This window comes from Caenorhabditis briggsae (genome assembly GCF_000004555.2).
Source record: "Caenorhabditis briggsae complete genome, chrI, whole genome shotgun sequence".
Lineage (NCBI taxonomy): Eukaryota > Metazoa > Nematoda > Chromadorea > Rhabditida > Rhabditidae > Caenorhabditis > Caenorhabditis briggsae.
The window spans coordinates 5,430,920-5,445,011 of record NC_013489.2 but is presented as its reverse complement, the minus strand read 5'-3'; the positions used below and the strand labels follow the sequence as shown (position 1 = coordinate 5,445,011).

General features: G+C 37.2%; 4 protein-coding genes across 4 annotated transcripts; 2 read left to right on the top strand and 2 right to left on the bottom strand.

The window, feature by feature from the left end:
• Positions 1-346: 346 nt before the first annotated feature.
• CBG03800 lies at positions 347-4,698 on the bottom strand (the record flags this gene model as incomplete). The annotated part of the gene is made up of 14 exons (XM_002639196.1): positions 347-585; positions 1,366-1,447; positions 1,502-1,591; positions 1,639-1,756; positions 1,802-1,949; positions 2,004-2,270; positions 3,186-3,392; positions 3,440-3,647; positions 3,698-3,812; positions 3,874-3,983; positions 4,044-4,127; positions 4,174-4,295; positions 4,349-4,499; positions 4,606-4,698. 14 exons carry the CDS (start codon positions 4,696-4,698, stop codon positions 347-349), a joined length of 2,034 nt encoding a protein of 677 aa, XP_002639242.1.
• A 421-nt stretch (positions 4,699-5,119) lies between these two features.
• CBG03801 lies at positions 5,120-6,012 on the bottom strand (the record flags this gene model as incomplete). The annotated part of the gene is made up of 2 exons (XM_002639197.1): positions 5,120-5,242; positions 5,881-6,012. 2 exons carry the CDS (start codon positions 6,010-6,012, stop codon positions 5,120-5,122), a joined length of 255 nt encoding a protein of 84 aa, XP_002639243.1.
• A 545-nt stretch (positions 6,013-6,557) lies between these two features.
• CBG03802 lies at positions 6,558-7,915 on the top strand (the record flags this gene model as incomplete). Its single annotated transcript, XM_002639198.1, has 4 exons — positions 6,558-6,664; positions 6,710-6,846; positions 6,891-7,057; positions 7,106-7,915. 4 exons carry the CDS (start codon positions 6,558-6,560, stop codon positions 7,913-7,915), a joined length of 1,221 nt encoding a protein of 406 aa, XP_002639244.1.
• Positions 7,916-8,085: 170 nt separating this feature from the next.
• Positions 8,086-9,790, top strand: CBG03803 (the record flags this gene model as incomplete). The annotated part of the gene is made up of 7 exons (XM_002639199.2): positions 8,086-8,091; positions 8,135-8,227; positions 8,276-8,395; positions 8,445-8,807; positions 8,853-8,989; positions 9,033-9,656; positions 9,712-9,790. 7 exons carry the CDS (start codon positions 8,086-8,088, stop codon positions 9,788-9,790), a joined length of 1,422 nt encoding a protein of 473 aa, XP_002639245.2.
• Between the last annotated feature and the right edge of the window lie 4,302 nt (positions 9,791-14,092).

Sequence of the window (14,092 nt, the reverse complement as noted above, 5' to 3'; positions counted from 1 at the left end):
GATCTGGAACTTCTTTCACTTTCCGGAGAGGTGCTTCTAGACCTTCCACACATTCCTAGCTTCAACCAGAATATGTAAATAGGTGGCACTTCAAACCTGGAGATTTGCAAAAGTTCACTTAGCAAATATTTTTATTTGAATGCTTTTATTCCTGACAGTCCATATAAATTTCTGAAAATCAAAAAAAGAAACATGCAGATCATTAAAAGAACCGAGATATGAATGTTTTCTCACACAGAATATGACAATGAAAAGAGAAATTAAAAATTAGAAATATGATATCTAAAATGCAAAATTAAAGTTTCAACCCGTTTTCAGGAAAAAATTCAATATATGGCACAATGAATTATCTATACAAAAATGCGGTATATAGTTGAGAAAACCATCCGGGACGCCATACCATAACCAGGCAAACTATTAGAAATTGGAAGAACACGGGTTCGGTTGTACATGCATGTGCTCGAAGATCCGGTTCATAAATGAGAACATCGTCTATCATATGCATATATCCATTGATTCCAGCTATTTCACCCCCTTCTATCACTTGTGCTCGACGGTTTCCACGTGGCCAGTATAGCTCCCAAACTGCAAATTTGTCTCTTTGTTTGTAAAGGAGATTTCGACTATTCAAATGTTGTGAATTTTCTAATCTTTTGAACATTTGACTAATGGTATTAGGTCGGAAGGACTGTTGACAAATACAGTACTTCCTCTAATATAAGCCCACTCAAACCGTCAACTTTGAGCTCAATTATCTCGATCTCTGTCACAGATATCAAGGGTCGGCTTCTATCAGAGGAAATGCGGAAACAAGACTTGCAGCTCGAAGATCAAAATCAGGAAAAATACTAGTTTGGGAAATTACCAGAGATGTCCGGAATTACTTTTTTGAAATACGGAATCCGGAATCCGCAATAAAATAATTTTCTCGGAATCCGGAATCCGGACAAATCAAAAATTCACGGAATCCGGAATCCGGACAAATCAAAAATTCACGGAATCCGGAATCCGGAATACGGAATGAAACTAATTTTCCGGAATCCGGAATACGGAATCTGGAATGAAAAAATGGACAGAATCCGGAATCCGGAATGAAAAAATGGACAGAATCCGGAATCCGGAATGAAAAAATGGACAGAATCCGGAATCCGGAATGCGGAGGCCAGATTCCGGACATCTCTGGAAATAAAAGAATCTAGGAACTTCGAATCAAGTTTTAATTTTTTTAAAGAATTTTATAAAATTCAAAATTTCATCTCATAATCCTAAAATAAAGAATTTTCAAAAAGAATTTCGGAATCTTATAATCTCTTTTAAGAAATTAGTAGGTAAAACTCCTAGATTAACATATTTTTTAAAACTTACATCTTCCTCTTCTCCTAAGCACAACCTTCTCATCATTCATCATTACATACGTCCTTTCACGGAGATCAGTATACATCAGTGCCTGAAAGATTGAATATATTAAAATTTTAACCTAAAAATCGAAATATTTCAGTACATGTCCTTGAACAATATGTCTCTTATAAACATATTGTAGCGCTTGCCAGTGGCCTCCATCGTTCATTCGATTCACCAAAGTTGCTGGTTGCTGAAAAAATATACATTTATTTTGAATATAGCTTTTTCGGAACTCACTTTGTGCCAAGCTTCATTCGTCGGAACGAAAAATGTAAAGTTCTGTTCCGGTGTCAACACTTGCCATGGATCCATTGAATATCGAAGTTGTAAATTTTGCATCATATGGAATGAGCTCCTGAAAATACAGTATATTAAAAAAAGAAAAATAATTAGTGCTTACTGTAATCTACTTTCATTTCTCATAATTTCCCAAAGTGTCTGATATGGAACTCCTAGAACTCTTTCGATATAATGAACAATTCCATTTGTTGCAGCTACGTTATCCATCATAATCGCAGTTTTAATACCTCCTCCGATGACATAATATGCTGAGGAAAGTTATTAATGACTTCTAGTCTCATTAAAGGATCGAAGATACTTACTGACATTATTAGCTGGCCATTCTCCTTTTATAAAATACAATTGTCTCATATTATCAATTGTATTCACAATTGTCTCATTTGTGATTTCATCTGATGTCAATTCTTTTGCTGGGACTATATGAAGTTTCAGAATCTGTTCCAACCAAATTCTATCCCGAAGAAGACGTCTTTCGATTTGCTCCGGGATTCGATCGAACGCTTCATTCCACGGAGCAAAGAAGGTAACAAGTCCTCCAGTGGCCGAGAAATAGTTGCGAACGATTTGACCTGAAATTTCAAAGTTTAAGCTTTTTACTATTGATGTTTGAGTATTTTCAAGAAGGAGAATGTTTTTGGAAATACTTTTGAATTTTCAACACACTACAATCAGCAACACTATCAATTAGAATCTGTGTATTAGACAAAACAATTTAATTTTGGCTTTCTCAGTATAAATAGTCAACTTTGGAGTACTACAAAAGTGGTCCAGAATTGTTCGATTTGTCTGAAAATTTTAGAGCATACTAAACAAAAATAGAGCTTCAATTTCGTAATTGACAACTTTTTTGTACAAATACCACAAAGCAAGGTAAACTGTACCAAACTGGCATAACTACCGCATCTGCTCTAATGGACGCCCACCCAAACTGCCAACTTTAAGCCTAATAATCTCGATTTCTCTGAAAAATATCAAAATATTGTCAACAGATAAATATTCATCATAATATCAACAATATTTTATCACTTAACAAAACGTTCAAGTCTTTCACAGGAACCGAGGCAATTGAGCTCAACGTTGACAATTGTGGTGCGCTCCTATTAAAGGGCATACTGTATCCTTCCAGTGCTAACACTCTTATTTTCGTTATTTTTTTTGCTTACCAGTCAAAATGATATTTGCCGAAAAAGTTTTCAATTACGAAAGTTTTCCTTTTATGAAACTTCTCGATATATTTTTTAGAAAGATGACTATTTTACACTGGAAAAGTCAACAGGGGATTTTTTAGTCCATTTTGTCTGACAAAAAAGTTTGTCAGACAAAATTAAGTCATTTTTGAGGAAAACAAAAAATTCTTATCAATGGGAAGCAATATTTTTTGAGAGTTTTTGCATTTGAAGTGAACCCACTTTTTGAAAATCAAAAGATCAAAAAACGTTCACAACCACTTGAGACCTCACTGTACAAGTTTTTTGCACTCTTACCGATTGTATTGATGTATCTCATAAGAGTTGTAGTCTTTTCGTTTCTATAAATCATCATATCAATCGTCTCTGACACAATTCCAAGCACATTATCAATGATATGAACCACTCCATTCTGAGTTGGAATGTTTGGAACCAAAATTTTCGCCCAAACCGCTCCTCTTCTGAATTGAGAGTATCTCTCGTAGACTTCCGATACAGCGTATACTGAAACAAATTATATTGCACACTTCCAAAATGAGTTTAAAACTGACAATCCCATTTTCCAGTTCTTCTATCTGTGATATTTCTCATGACCAATTTTAATTTAAAGTTGTCTTCAATAATATTCGCCGAAAATCTGACAGATGGATAGTAGTGTTGTCCTCCATCGTATAACCATGGCCAGGTGAATAGAACTCGATTTGTGCTTGTGACATGAGCAAGAAGAACTTCACGATCAATGCGATTACGATCGACGACCTGAAATCGGATAGAGATTAGTTTCAGACGTTATTTTAAGAATAAATCACTCTGGCAAAAGCTGCATCGTTGGGAATGAAAAATGTGTGAAATCCATTCCAGGCAGATGATCCGTAGATGACGAGGGCAATATCAGGAGTACGATCGAGAATGTCTCGGATTTGACTGAAGATTTGAAATATTGAAGACAGTTTCTAAAGTTATTTTAGAAGTAATAAAAACCTACGATAAATCTCTGTTGTTATACTGTCGCTCTTCGAATACTGTAACATCGTGTTCTCGAATAAACGAAAGTGCAGTTCCCGGATATGGACGATGACCAATTGGAGTGCAAATCTTAATTTTTTTCAATTTTAAATTTTTTTAAATTTTTTCAATTTTCTTTTCGAAAATTACTTTAAACAGATATTGCTCTCCGGATATAATACCCCATTGGTTGGACGCATGATTACAGAGCATTCCAGCATTGGCGAAATAAGACTGAAATTTTCAAATTCTCCTGAAGCTAGTATACAAAAAAACGTACGAAATTTCCAGGATTATTCTCAAATTGTGTGATATATGTGTAACCTGAATTGATGGTTGATCGAATCAAAGTTTGCTTCTCCCAAACTTTATTCATCGTCAAATCGACTACTTGTGAATCGACTGAAAATATTTTGAAATATAATTTTAAAAACATATTGTTTCCGTTTGTATACCAATATGAGAAAGTGTTTCTTTCTGATCCAATGCTCTGATATCTGGATTATAGGTGAAAACGTCGTCGACTGGAGCGAATACCGTGATCCGGGCATTACTATCCTTCATGTAGGCGGTGGCAACAGCATAATATCCACACAGAGCTCGCCACTAAAAGTTTCTGTTAAAATCTATCAACTTTTTGGGTCGGATTCTTTGATTTCTGTGTAATCAAATCGAAAAATTTCAATTAAACAAATTTAGAAAAAAACAGTACTTGCTGGAGATCTGGCATTCGTTCGGTTTCTGCCCATAGATCAGATTTGACATGTTTAGGAATGATTAAAAGAAGAGAAATAAACAATAACATCTTGGTTACATGAAGAAGCAATAGTAATAGGAGAGGACGATCGATATGCAAGTGACTCAACCTGAGTCGACGGGGCTCGTGGGAGGAAGAACATGGGCGGCAGACGGTTTGTTTGATCAAGGAAAAGAGTATAGGGCGGAACGAGACTTTAGATTACCTGAGTTCGTCCCCCGTCTGCTTCATTAGCATATGACGACGGAAGCGATACAAACAGAACGGGTGGTGCTTCTCCCCTTACAAGACCCCTCGTCGTGTATGCCCCTGAAAAGCGAGAGAAAACAACATGCGAACAGGGTCGTCTATTTATTCTGTCAAAAACCGTACTGTTATCACGGTATTACACGAGGAAACAGAACGGATTAGCAGCAACACAACACTATACAAAATGAATTCGGAAGACAAATTGAGTTGAGCTATTAAATTATTGGTTGGCCTTTCTGAGTTGGTACTCGACGACGATGAATGGAGCCCAGAATCCGATGGCGAGGAAGGTGACAGCCTTGGCAGCAAATCCCCATTTGTTGGTGACGTGGAATGGAAGACGCTGAAAAAAAAAATCTTGACCCAATACTACTGAAATCTGAGCGCACTTCGTAATACAGTAACTATCATCCTAACAATAAAATGTTTGTTTTTGTTGAGGCTGTTTTTGACTTTTGAAACATTCAGGTTTAAATAAAAATAGTAAATTATACTTCTGCCTGTTCACAGACAGTTATTAATGATTGTAGCAATGTGCAGTTCATCATTAAAACGTCCTAAACCATTCACAACTCAAAAAACTGGGTTTAAATAACATAAACTATGGATGTTGAATTTATGAATCGGTTTTTTGAAAGAGTATCAGCACTAGAGCTGGACAAATATATTCAGTCCTTTGAAAGGGAACCAAAGAGACCCAAAAATCTTTTATTTCTCGGTATAGATCGGACCATTACGTTGTAGACAGAAAATCAATTCCAAGATATGTCTCGAAGGTAACCAGAAGATAATTTGGCTATCGCAGAACGGAAAATTAAATTTTACGGACTTGCCTGCTCGAACAAAGTGATTTGATTTGAATCATAAAACAAAGTATTTTTAAAACTCTCCAGTCTCTTTTCAACACGATTTCTCAAAAATTCAAATTCTTTTGAAGAAAACATGTTGCATGATTTTTTTTAGTAATATTGTAAATCTTACAGCGGATGCCCAACCATCGTTAACGAAAGTATTTGGTCCTTGTCCGGTGAAAGTGACAGCCGATGGAGAGTGGCTGCTGTGGCCCTTTCTGACGGCCTGAACAATTGGGCGGATAACTTGACGGCTCAACATCCTGTTGAAAAAAGAAAGATTTGACCTTATTATGTTTGAGCAAGAATTAGAGAAAATGAAGATCTGAATTCGTGGTATCTTAAAAATTTTTATACAAGATAATAAAAAATGCTAGTCATGATATAAACAAGTTTTCGAACGTATTTATGCATGCATGTAGTAATTTTTTGTTTCTGAAAATAAATTTCACGAATAATCTTAATACGAATCAATTTTTTTACAAGGTCCTATATTTAACTCGGTCGGGAAAATAGCTTGAGTGTATATGTTCAAAGATGTGTTTTGAAGTTAATTATCGATTAGGATGAGAAAAATTTAAAACAAAAACATTTTAAGCTTGAAATATGAGAATTTAAGCAGAAAAGTTGGGCAGTCCGATCAAAATGAGTTACTTTAGCTGCGGAGCGGTCGCGCGCTGCGTGCGCTCTAAAGGGGCGCACTTCCTGAAATTTTTTTTGTCAATTTTTTTTCAACTGAAATTCAGGTTTTTATTGAGTTCAAATTTTAATTTTTCTTTATGAAAAAAATCAATTTTTATAGCCAAAATGTCAAAACCGGGACGCCCAAACTTGTTTCTTGCCGGTAAACGAGAGGCACCAGTCCAGCAGAAACAAACCCGTGGAGGAGCATCTAATCGAGGAGCTGGAAGAGGGTAATTAATATTTAAACAGCCTTTTTATTCAAATTTATATTACAGTCGTGGTGGTAGAGGAGGCAGAGGTGGTGCTGGAGGTCGCCCAAGACAAGAGATCATTCAAACTGGTGGAGTATTTTCTCATGGGTTAGGAGGCGAATTTCCAACCAAAAAGAGGGACAAAGATTATGATGCATCTCGTGAGTATTTCAGTTATGCGCAATGAATAAGTGTTGTCATTCAGAGTTTGCTTATAAACGAGACAGAGAAAGTGGGGATCCATCGACATCGGACGAAAAAAAGGAAGAAATCAAAGTAGAAGGGAAGGCTTCATTTGAAGGATATGATGCCTTGTGGCGTAGTGACGATGAAGGAGATGAGGCTGAACTGAGAGCACTGCATCCTAAAGGAGTAAGTTGATGAAGTTTGCATAAAAACCAATATATTCTATCCATTCAGCAATTCGTCAGTGATTTGAGAAGAGGCCACGTGATGCCTGTTGTGCTTCCAGTAGACGATCAGTCACAATTTCTCAATATTATCAACAAAAGCGCTCGTCTTTCCTTAGAAGAAGATAACGAAATCATTGAAGAGGAAAAGAAACCTTCACAAAATACTGTTGACAATACGGCTCAGAAACGAACAGCTCAACAATTGATTACTATGCTGGAAAGTTCTACAACTGATTTGCTTCATCTTCAACTTCCATCAGTGGTGGGAGCAATTTGTAATAATATTGAATCTAACGTAGAAATTCCAATGGAGATTGACGATCCGGATAGTGAGATTCCTCCTGGCATTCCGAAAGCTCCAGCTCCACCGTCAGGTCTTCCCCAACGTCAGAGGATCGGAAAATTACAAGTTACTAAAAAAGGCCGATTGATTTTGCAAATCGGAGGGCATTCTATCGATATTACGACTAAACCGATTTCTGAAAAACAACAAGGGACTGTTCTCCTCGAAGCCGATCCAGCCGCCGATCAAGTCCAAGCGCCATCTCCATTTGCTCAGCCATCTACCATCGAAAACTCACTCTACCATTTAGGAAATGTGAAACACAATTTGGTTGGATCAATGGCATGGGGAGGATTGAGTGAAAAAATGGAAGAGGAAGAAGAGGAAAGGAAGAAGTTGAAGAAAACTACAATTGAAGATGGCGATGTTACAATCACCGATGGAGATCGGGAGAAAATTGAATCATTGGAAAGAGAGCAAGCGAAATGGGCAGTGATGGCTGCAAAATGGGCCTCTGGACTGTCAACCTCCTGACCCCAAAATTTCATTAACTACCATGTTTTACTACATTCAGTGTTGTTTTTGTTACCGATTTGTTGTTATCCAGTTTTTATTTCCCTTTCATATTTACCACGTTCCTCTTTTTTTTCTAATTTGTTCAGTATTTCAATTTTCATATAAACGCACTTTCAAATTTAACGACTATGCTGGTACATACTTTTTCAGTCATCAGAGAAACTTTTTTCAATTCAGAGTGTTAGCAGAGGACCCAGAAGACACGAATATCGATCAGAAGTTGAAACTATTTCCAGAGGACCCGATTTGCTCCTCAAGGCGACCGACGAAGTTTTCAGCAAAAAAAACAATGATACGACTTTGAAAAATCAATTTCAGACATCAAGCGACGGAGGGTCAACTTCTATAACAAAATCTGTTGAAGATACTGGTTCGAAAGATAAAAGTAGTCAATCTCTAGTTAGAACCCATCATGTTCTCAAAATAAAACTCAAAAAAGTTAGTTAATTATTCAGTGAAATAGTACTGAACAGTATAAAAAGTTCAGATAACGAATTGGAGCGGTTGCAGTGGAGCAGCCTTGGATGATGAGCCATTCTATCACGGTTACATGTCTCGTGAAGAAGCAGAAAAATTGGTTCGTACACAGGGAGAATTTCTTCTTCGTAAGACAGAATCAACGAAGAGAGGAGAAGTCGTTGTACTCTCCGTATTCTGGGATGACACTGCCAATCATCTAGTCGTTGAAAAAGCCAACAATGGCTCCTCGTATTATCTGAAAGAGTTCTGCTTTGAGAATATCAGTGACCTAGTCCGTTATCATCATCAGACACGCGCCTCCGTCTATAAATCGGGAATCAAATTGTTCAGTTGGGTGATTAGAGAGGAATGGCAATTGTATCATGAACAGGTTACTGTAGTTTTGTTTTGAAAAATATATTACTTTAAAGTGCAGATAAATTTGGGAAAGAAATTGGGTAACGGAGAATTCGGAGAAGTTTTTCAAGGCATGTTGTCAGTGGGGATATTCACAAACGATGTGGAAGTAGCGGTAAAAACAATGAAAGGAAGCAAAGTGACGGCTGATGAAAGGTTTGTTTTTGAAGAGGTTTAGATATAAAATACATATTTTTAGAATTAAATTTCTCCGTGAAGCGAATCTGATGCTGAAACTCAACCACAAATATGTCGTCCGTTTGTATGGAGTGGCAACTCAACAAGAACCAATTATGATTGTGATGGAATTGTGTTCTGGAGGAAGTTTAAAAGGAAGAATCGAGAAAGATGAACCAATGAGTTCCCAATTAAAACGAAAGTACTGTAAGCAAATCGCAAAAGGGATGCGTTATCTGGAGAAGAAACAAGTGATCCATCGCGATTTGGCAGCAAGGAATGTCCTGTTGGATAAATCAGACAATTGTAAAATCAGTGATTTCGGACTTTCTCTTTTTGGAAAACTGCACAAAGAGAAAAAATTGATGAAAGTTCCAATCAGATGGTTGCCTCCAGAGACTCTTCTCAAAGGAATTTATTCATCCAAATCTGATGTTTGGAGTTTTGGAGTTGTCATGTTTGAAGTTTTCAGTAGAGAATACCCGTATTCTGAAGTCAAGGTTCTGAAAGAGCTTCGAAAGAAAGTTGCCCATGAGAATCTTCGCTTGAAACCTCCATCCGATATGCCAGAAGAAGATATGAAAGTTATGCAAATGTGTTTTGAGCCAGTTGAATCACGAATGTCCTTTCTACAACTATGCAAAAAGTTTGTCTCTTTTCTCTTTTTGTTTTTTTTTGTCCCCTCATTTTGCCTTTTCCAGATACAAAGAACTGACAAGTCCACTGCCGACTTGGAATGGGATTGCCAACAAATTGATTGGGATCGGTACAGCAGTCTAAAAAAGGATTGAGAGAACTGAGATTGATTGGAATAAATTAGATTTGAAAGCTTGCATTGGTGTGAATATTTGAAACAATCAACGGCGGGAAAATTGACACAATTTAGGGGGAAAGAGAAAATTGAATTTAATACATCAGTTTGTTAGAAAAAAACGTAGGAGAACAGAGATTAATTTGGGTTTTTCTTTTCAAAACCTCAAAGTTCGAAAATTGTGAAACTGGAAGTTTGAAAGAAATTTGAAAAAGAATAAATAACTGTAAAGATCTGAAAACCTTGGATCTGATAATTTCTGACACATATTTGAGAGTTATGCCTCAGATTGGCGAGTTGATATTATCTCAGCTGGTTCTTGACTGAAGTTCATGGAAGATTGTCGTCTCGCCACCAGTTCAGCTACTTCAACAAAGTTTTATTTTTGAAAATTTCGGTCTTAGACACAATCAGATTCCCAAACTGACTGTTTTCTCAAATTCAGAAACGGAGAAATTAAAAAATTCTAAAATTCTAGAATCCTGAATTCCAAAATTTTTTTGAGGATGTCGAAACCGGATAAACGATGCCAGTTTTCAAAACGTTTGTTTCAGAGCAAGAGGTGAATAGCAGAATGGATAATATTCGTTTGCAAACAAATTTCCAGGTTACTGTAGTTGAAATCGAATACGCTGCATAAACTCATAATGGGAGAGAACAGGATTTCTGTAAATTGGAGTCGACTTTGTGAAAAACTTTCGGATCTTGATTTGCCTGTTACAGTCATAATCAATGATTCTAACTTCGAAGTATTCAGAGAAACACTGAAGTTAACTTGAAACAAACTTTCCACGAAAACTCTCTTCATAATAACTCACGATATGCTCTCGTTGTGCTCACGACTCGCAGATTTATCCTTTTTCGGTTTTGCTTTTTTGAGTTGAAGTTGAATGTTCTGTCATGTTGAAAGTTATACGATTCGAAACTCCAAAATGTCTTTTACAAAAAAATTAAAATACCTTTATAAAAATTCGAACCTTTATGAAAATAGTAGGAAAATAGGTAAAACCAGAAAACAAATTGAAAATTAAATGATGAGTCCGAAGGTGAAAAATCAATAATCAGAATTTGGCCAAGACTTGTAGCCTTCCGACTATGGGCCAAGACTTGTGGAAGCTATCACAACGGCTCAAGCAGGCGCATATTTTGGCCAAGACTTGTGGGAGGCTTGGCCAACACTTGTAAAATCATGAAATTTGGCCAAGTATTGGCACCCGCAGCCGAGATAATAAACCGTTTTTTGAAACATTTTTAGATTTTCGGTTTTCTGTTAAATTTTATCCAAGATAGCATAAACTGTCAAAATACGTCTCCCAAACTGCTTAAAACTTTCGAACAACAAAGGAAACCACCCGAAAGACCGACACAAAAACTGGAAGGACAAAGATTACGACTACGAACCAGGAATGCACGGACGCAAACATTTCGGACAACGGACACCGGAAAACGAACGACGGACTACAGACAACCTGCAACCTGACGACATCACGCAGAATCACAGCCGAAGGATGAAAAACGCGCAAAAGAAGCTGAGCACTTGGGTTCAAGCCAATGGGTCAGAAATCGCGCCCCAGTAAACGTGAGATTTTAGAAAAAATTCGCTGCTAAATTATGTGGCTGAGGATCAAACTTTTAAACGTTGCACGAAAAAATCACGCGTTGCAACTCGTTGATTAGAACTAATTAGGTCGAATCCACGTCAACTTGGAAATTATTAAATTTCTTCTGGCTTAAAAGTTATTTAGGGCGCGTTTTTTGACCCGTTGGCTTGAACCCAAGTGGCTGAGAAGAAAAAAATAAACACAAAAAAATGACCACAAAAAATAAAGTTCACAAGTTCTGACATCACGACGGTGACTCAATATCTCCTCTCCAGTGATATTCGGATCCTGAAATCAAACATATCTATGACAATTTTTTTTTCATTTTCGCTACCATTTTAATATACTATATAGTTATTTTTCGTAATTGTGGTAATTTTTGGAAATTTACAGGAATTTTTTTCAAAACTATAGGTTGTTTCATTTTTGAAAACTCGATTTTTACGACATTTTTCTTACATTTTCAGCTAAAAACAAACCCCCAACCCCCCACAAAAATATGCTTAGGCCAAAAAAGTAAAAGTCGAACATTTTAGTGGTACCTTTTAACTCCCATAACTCCCTTCAATTTTGAATAAAAATACCATTCCCTAACTTTTAACTTCTGTCATCTTGAAAGTGAATCCTGCCAATCCTGATAATGTCCTCAAAGCCCTGGAAGGTGGTGCAGGAAATCAACCAGTTTCTGAAACTCAAACATCTCAAGCTTAATAACGATTTCCTCTATTTTCACAAATTCTAGACTTCCCCGAAGATAAGATTTCCGAAACCGGGAAAATTTGAAAACTAAAAAACTCGCATTTCCTCACCTTTTCTTTTGTTCCTCTGCTTTTCTTTTGTTCCTCTTCCATGTAATCCTGATTCGAATCATGCCAATCTGAGCTCTGGAAACTGTCCCCGTAGTTGTTGAAGATTGTCCTGGAGTCCAAGCATCCCCTACAACTTGAAAGTTTTGAAACTATCGATTCCTGTTTTCTCATCTTTCATTTCACTCTGCGTTTTCTGTCATCTTGAATGAAATCACACCAATCCTGGAGTCTGCCTTGGACGCCGTCTGCGAAGTCCTCGGAGTTGTGGGGGGGGGGCATCCTGGAAGCCAAGAGGATCCTGCAAGATCCTGTAACTTGACCGTTCGAAACTAATACTGATTTTTCCGGGAATTTTCCCTTAATTTTCTAAATCCTGGACATTGCTCTCATTTCGTGGGGTCACACAGATTTGGCTTCTTGGAAAAGGAGTTCACGAGACAAATAACACTCTGTTCAATGTGGCAAGATGAATCGGGTTATTCAGGTAACCAGCAAAAAAGGCAAAAAAACATTGCGAAAACTATGAGAAGGAACTAATCTGGCTGAAACTTGGGGGAAAACTGGAGAAAGCTATAATAAACATGTTGTTAGAATGGGTCTAAATACCCTGATCGAAATTTTAGCTGCAAATGCTGACTGAAACTCAGAAGTAGAATCAAAAACACGAAATTCATGGTTCCCGTTTCGGCCATCAGTTGGTATCTTTTACGGCTTCAAAGGTTTATTAGGACAGAGAAAAGTAGAGAATATGGTAGACAAGGGACAAGGTTTAGGCCGAAGACGGGGTAAAAAGGGAAGTCCCGTTTAGCTGAATAGAAGACAGGAGACAGAAAGGGCACGTGGCATGAAGGGGGTTATAACCCATAATATTTATAAATAGAAAGTAGGTCATTGGGTCACGTATTTATTAATTCTTTATACGACTCTTGTCGTAACATTATCCCTCTGAAATCCAAAACAGCAAATTAGTGATATCCAGTCAACTTGGCTTTTCTCCTTCTCTTATTTTTTCATATTTCACTTCTGACTATTCATGAATCCTTGTCCCTTTTTCATAATAATACAAACCTTCCCACTTCCAGTTGACTATCGAATTCACATAAATCATCTGGAGACGCGTTGCAATGAAGTCAGGTGTAACACAATCATTTCCCCCTTTTTTTCGTCTTCACCTCATCGTTTACACCTCAATGAAGAGGCATCAGATAGTTGCTATCATCAAAAAATGCCCGTTTTGTTTCGAAGTCGATAAATTTCAGGTATCCATAGGAGCCTCCGGAAACGAATCCAATTAAAAAGTGTGCGCCGAGCGGAAATATTGGTATATATGTGTTAAAAGAGAAGAAATCGAAGGGGATTTCGGGAATTCAATTTGTTTCTTTTCCTCTTTTGTTGATTTGAAACCAACCAAAATCGGGATGTCTCTCCTTCTTTTGATATGATTATGATGATATCGGATAGAAAGAGAATGGATCATTACAGAAAAAGAGAAACTAGAGAAGAAATAGGGGCGGAGCTTAGGAAGAAAGACAAAGAAGAAGAAGACGTCGACGTTGGTTCGGTTTCTCTTTTTCTCTCTTCTCCTGACCCCAACATCAAGAAGCGTGTGCTGTCCAAGAGAAAAACTGTGGGAGAGGAAGAAAAAGAATCAAAAAAAATGCCACCCAATTCGGCACTTTTTCTATTAGCAGTAATACTTTTTGTGTCTCCAATTGATTCCAGAGGATTCTTTGGTATTCCAGGTAAGTTTCTTTTCTAGATCTCTTTCTTTCTTTCGTTTCGAATGGAAAGCCAAAGAAACGGGGACGTCTTCTGGAGGGCACGTCCCCAGAGGCAGTTTCTTGATGGATGACTCTTTGAT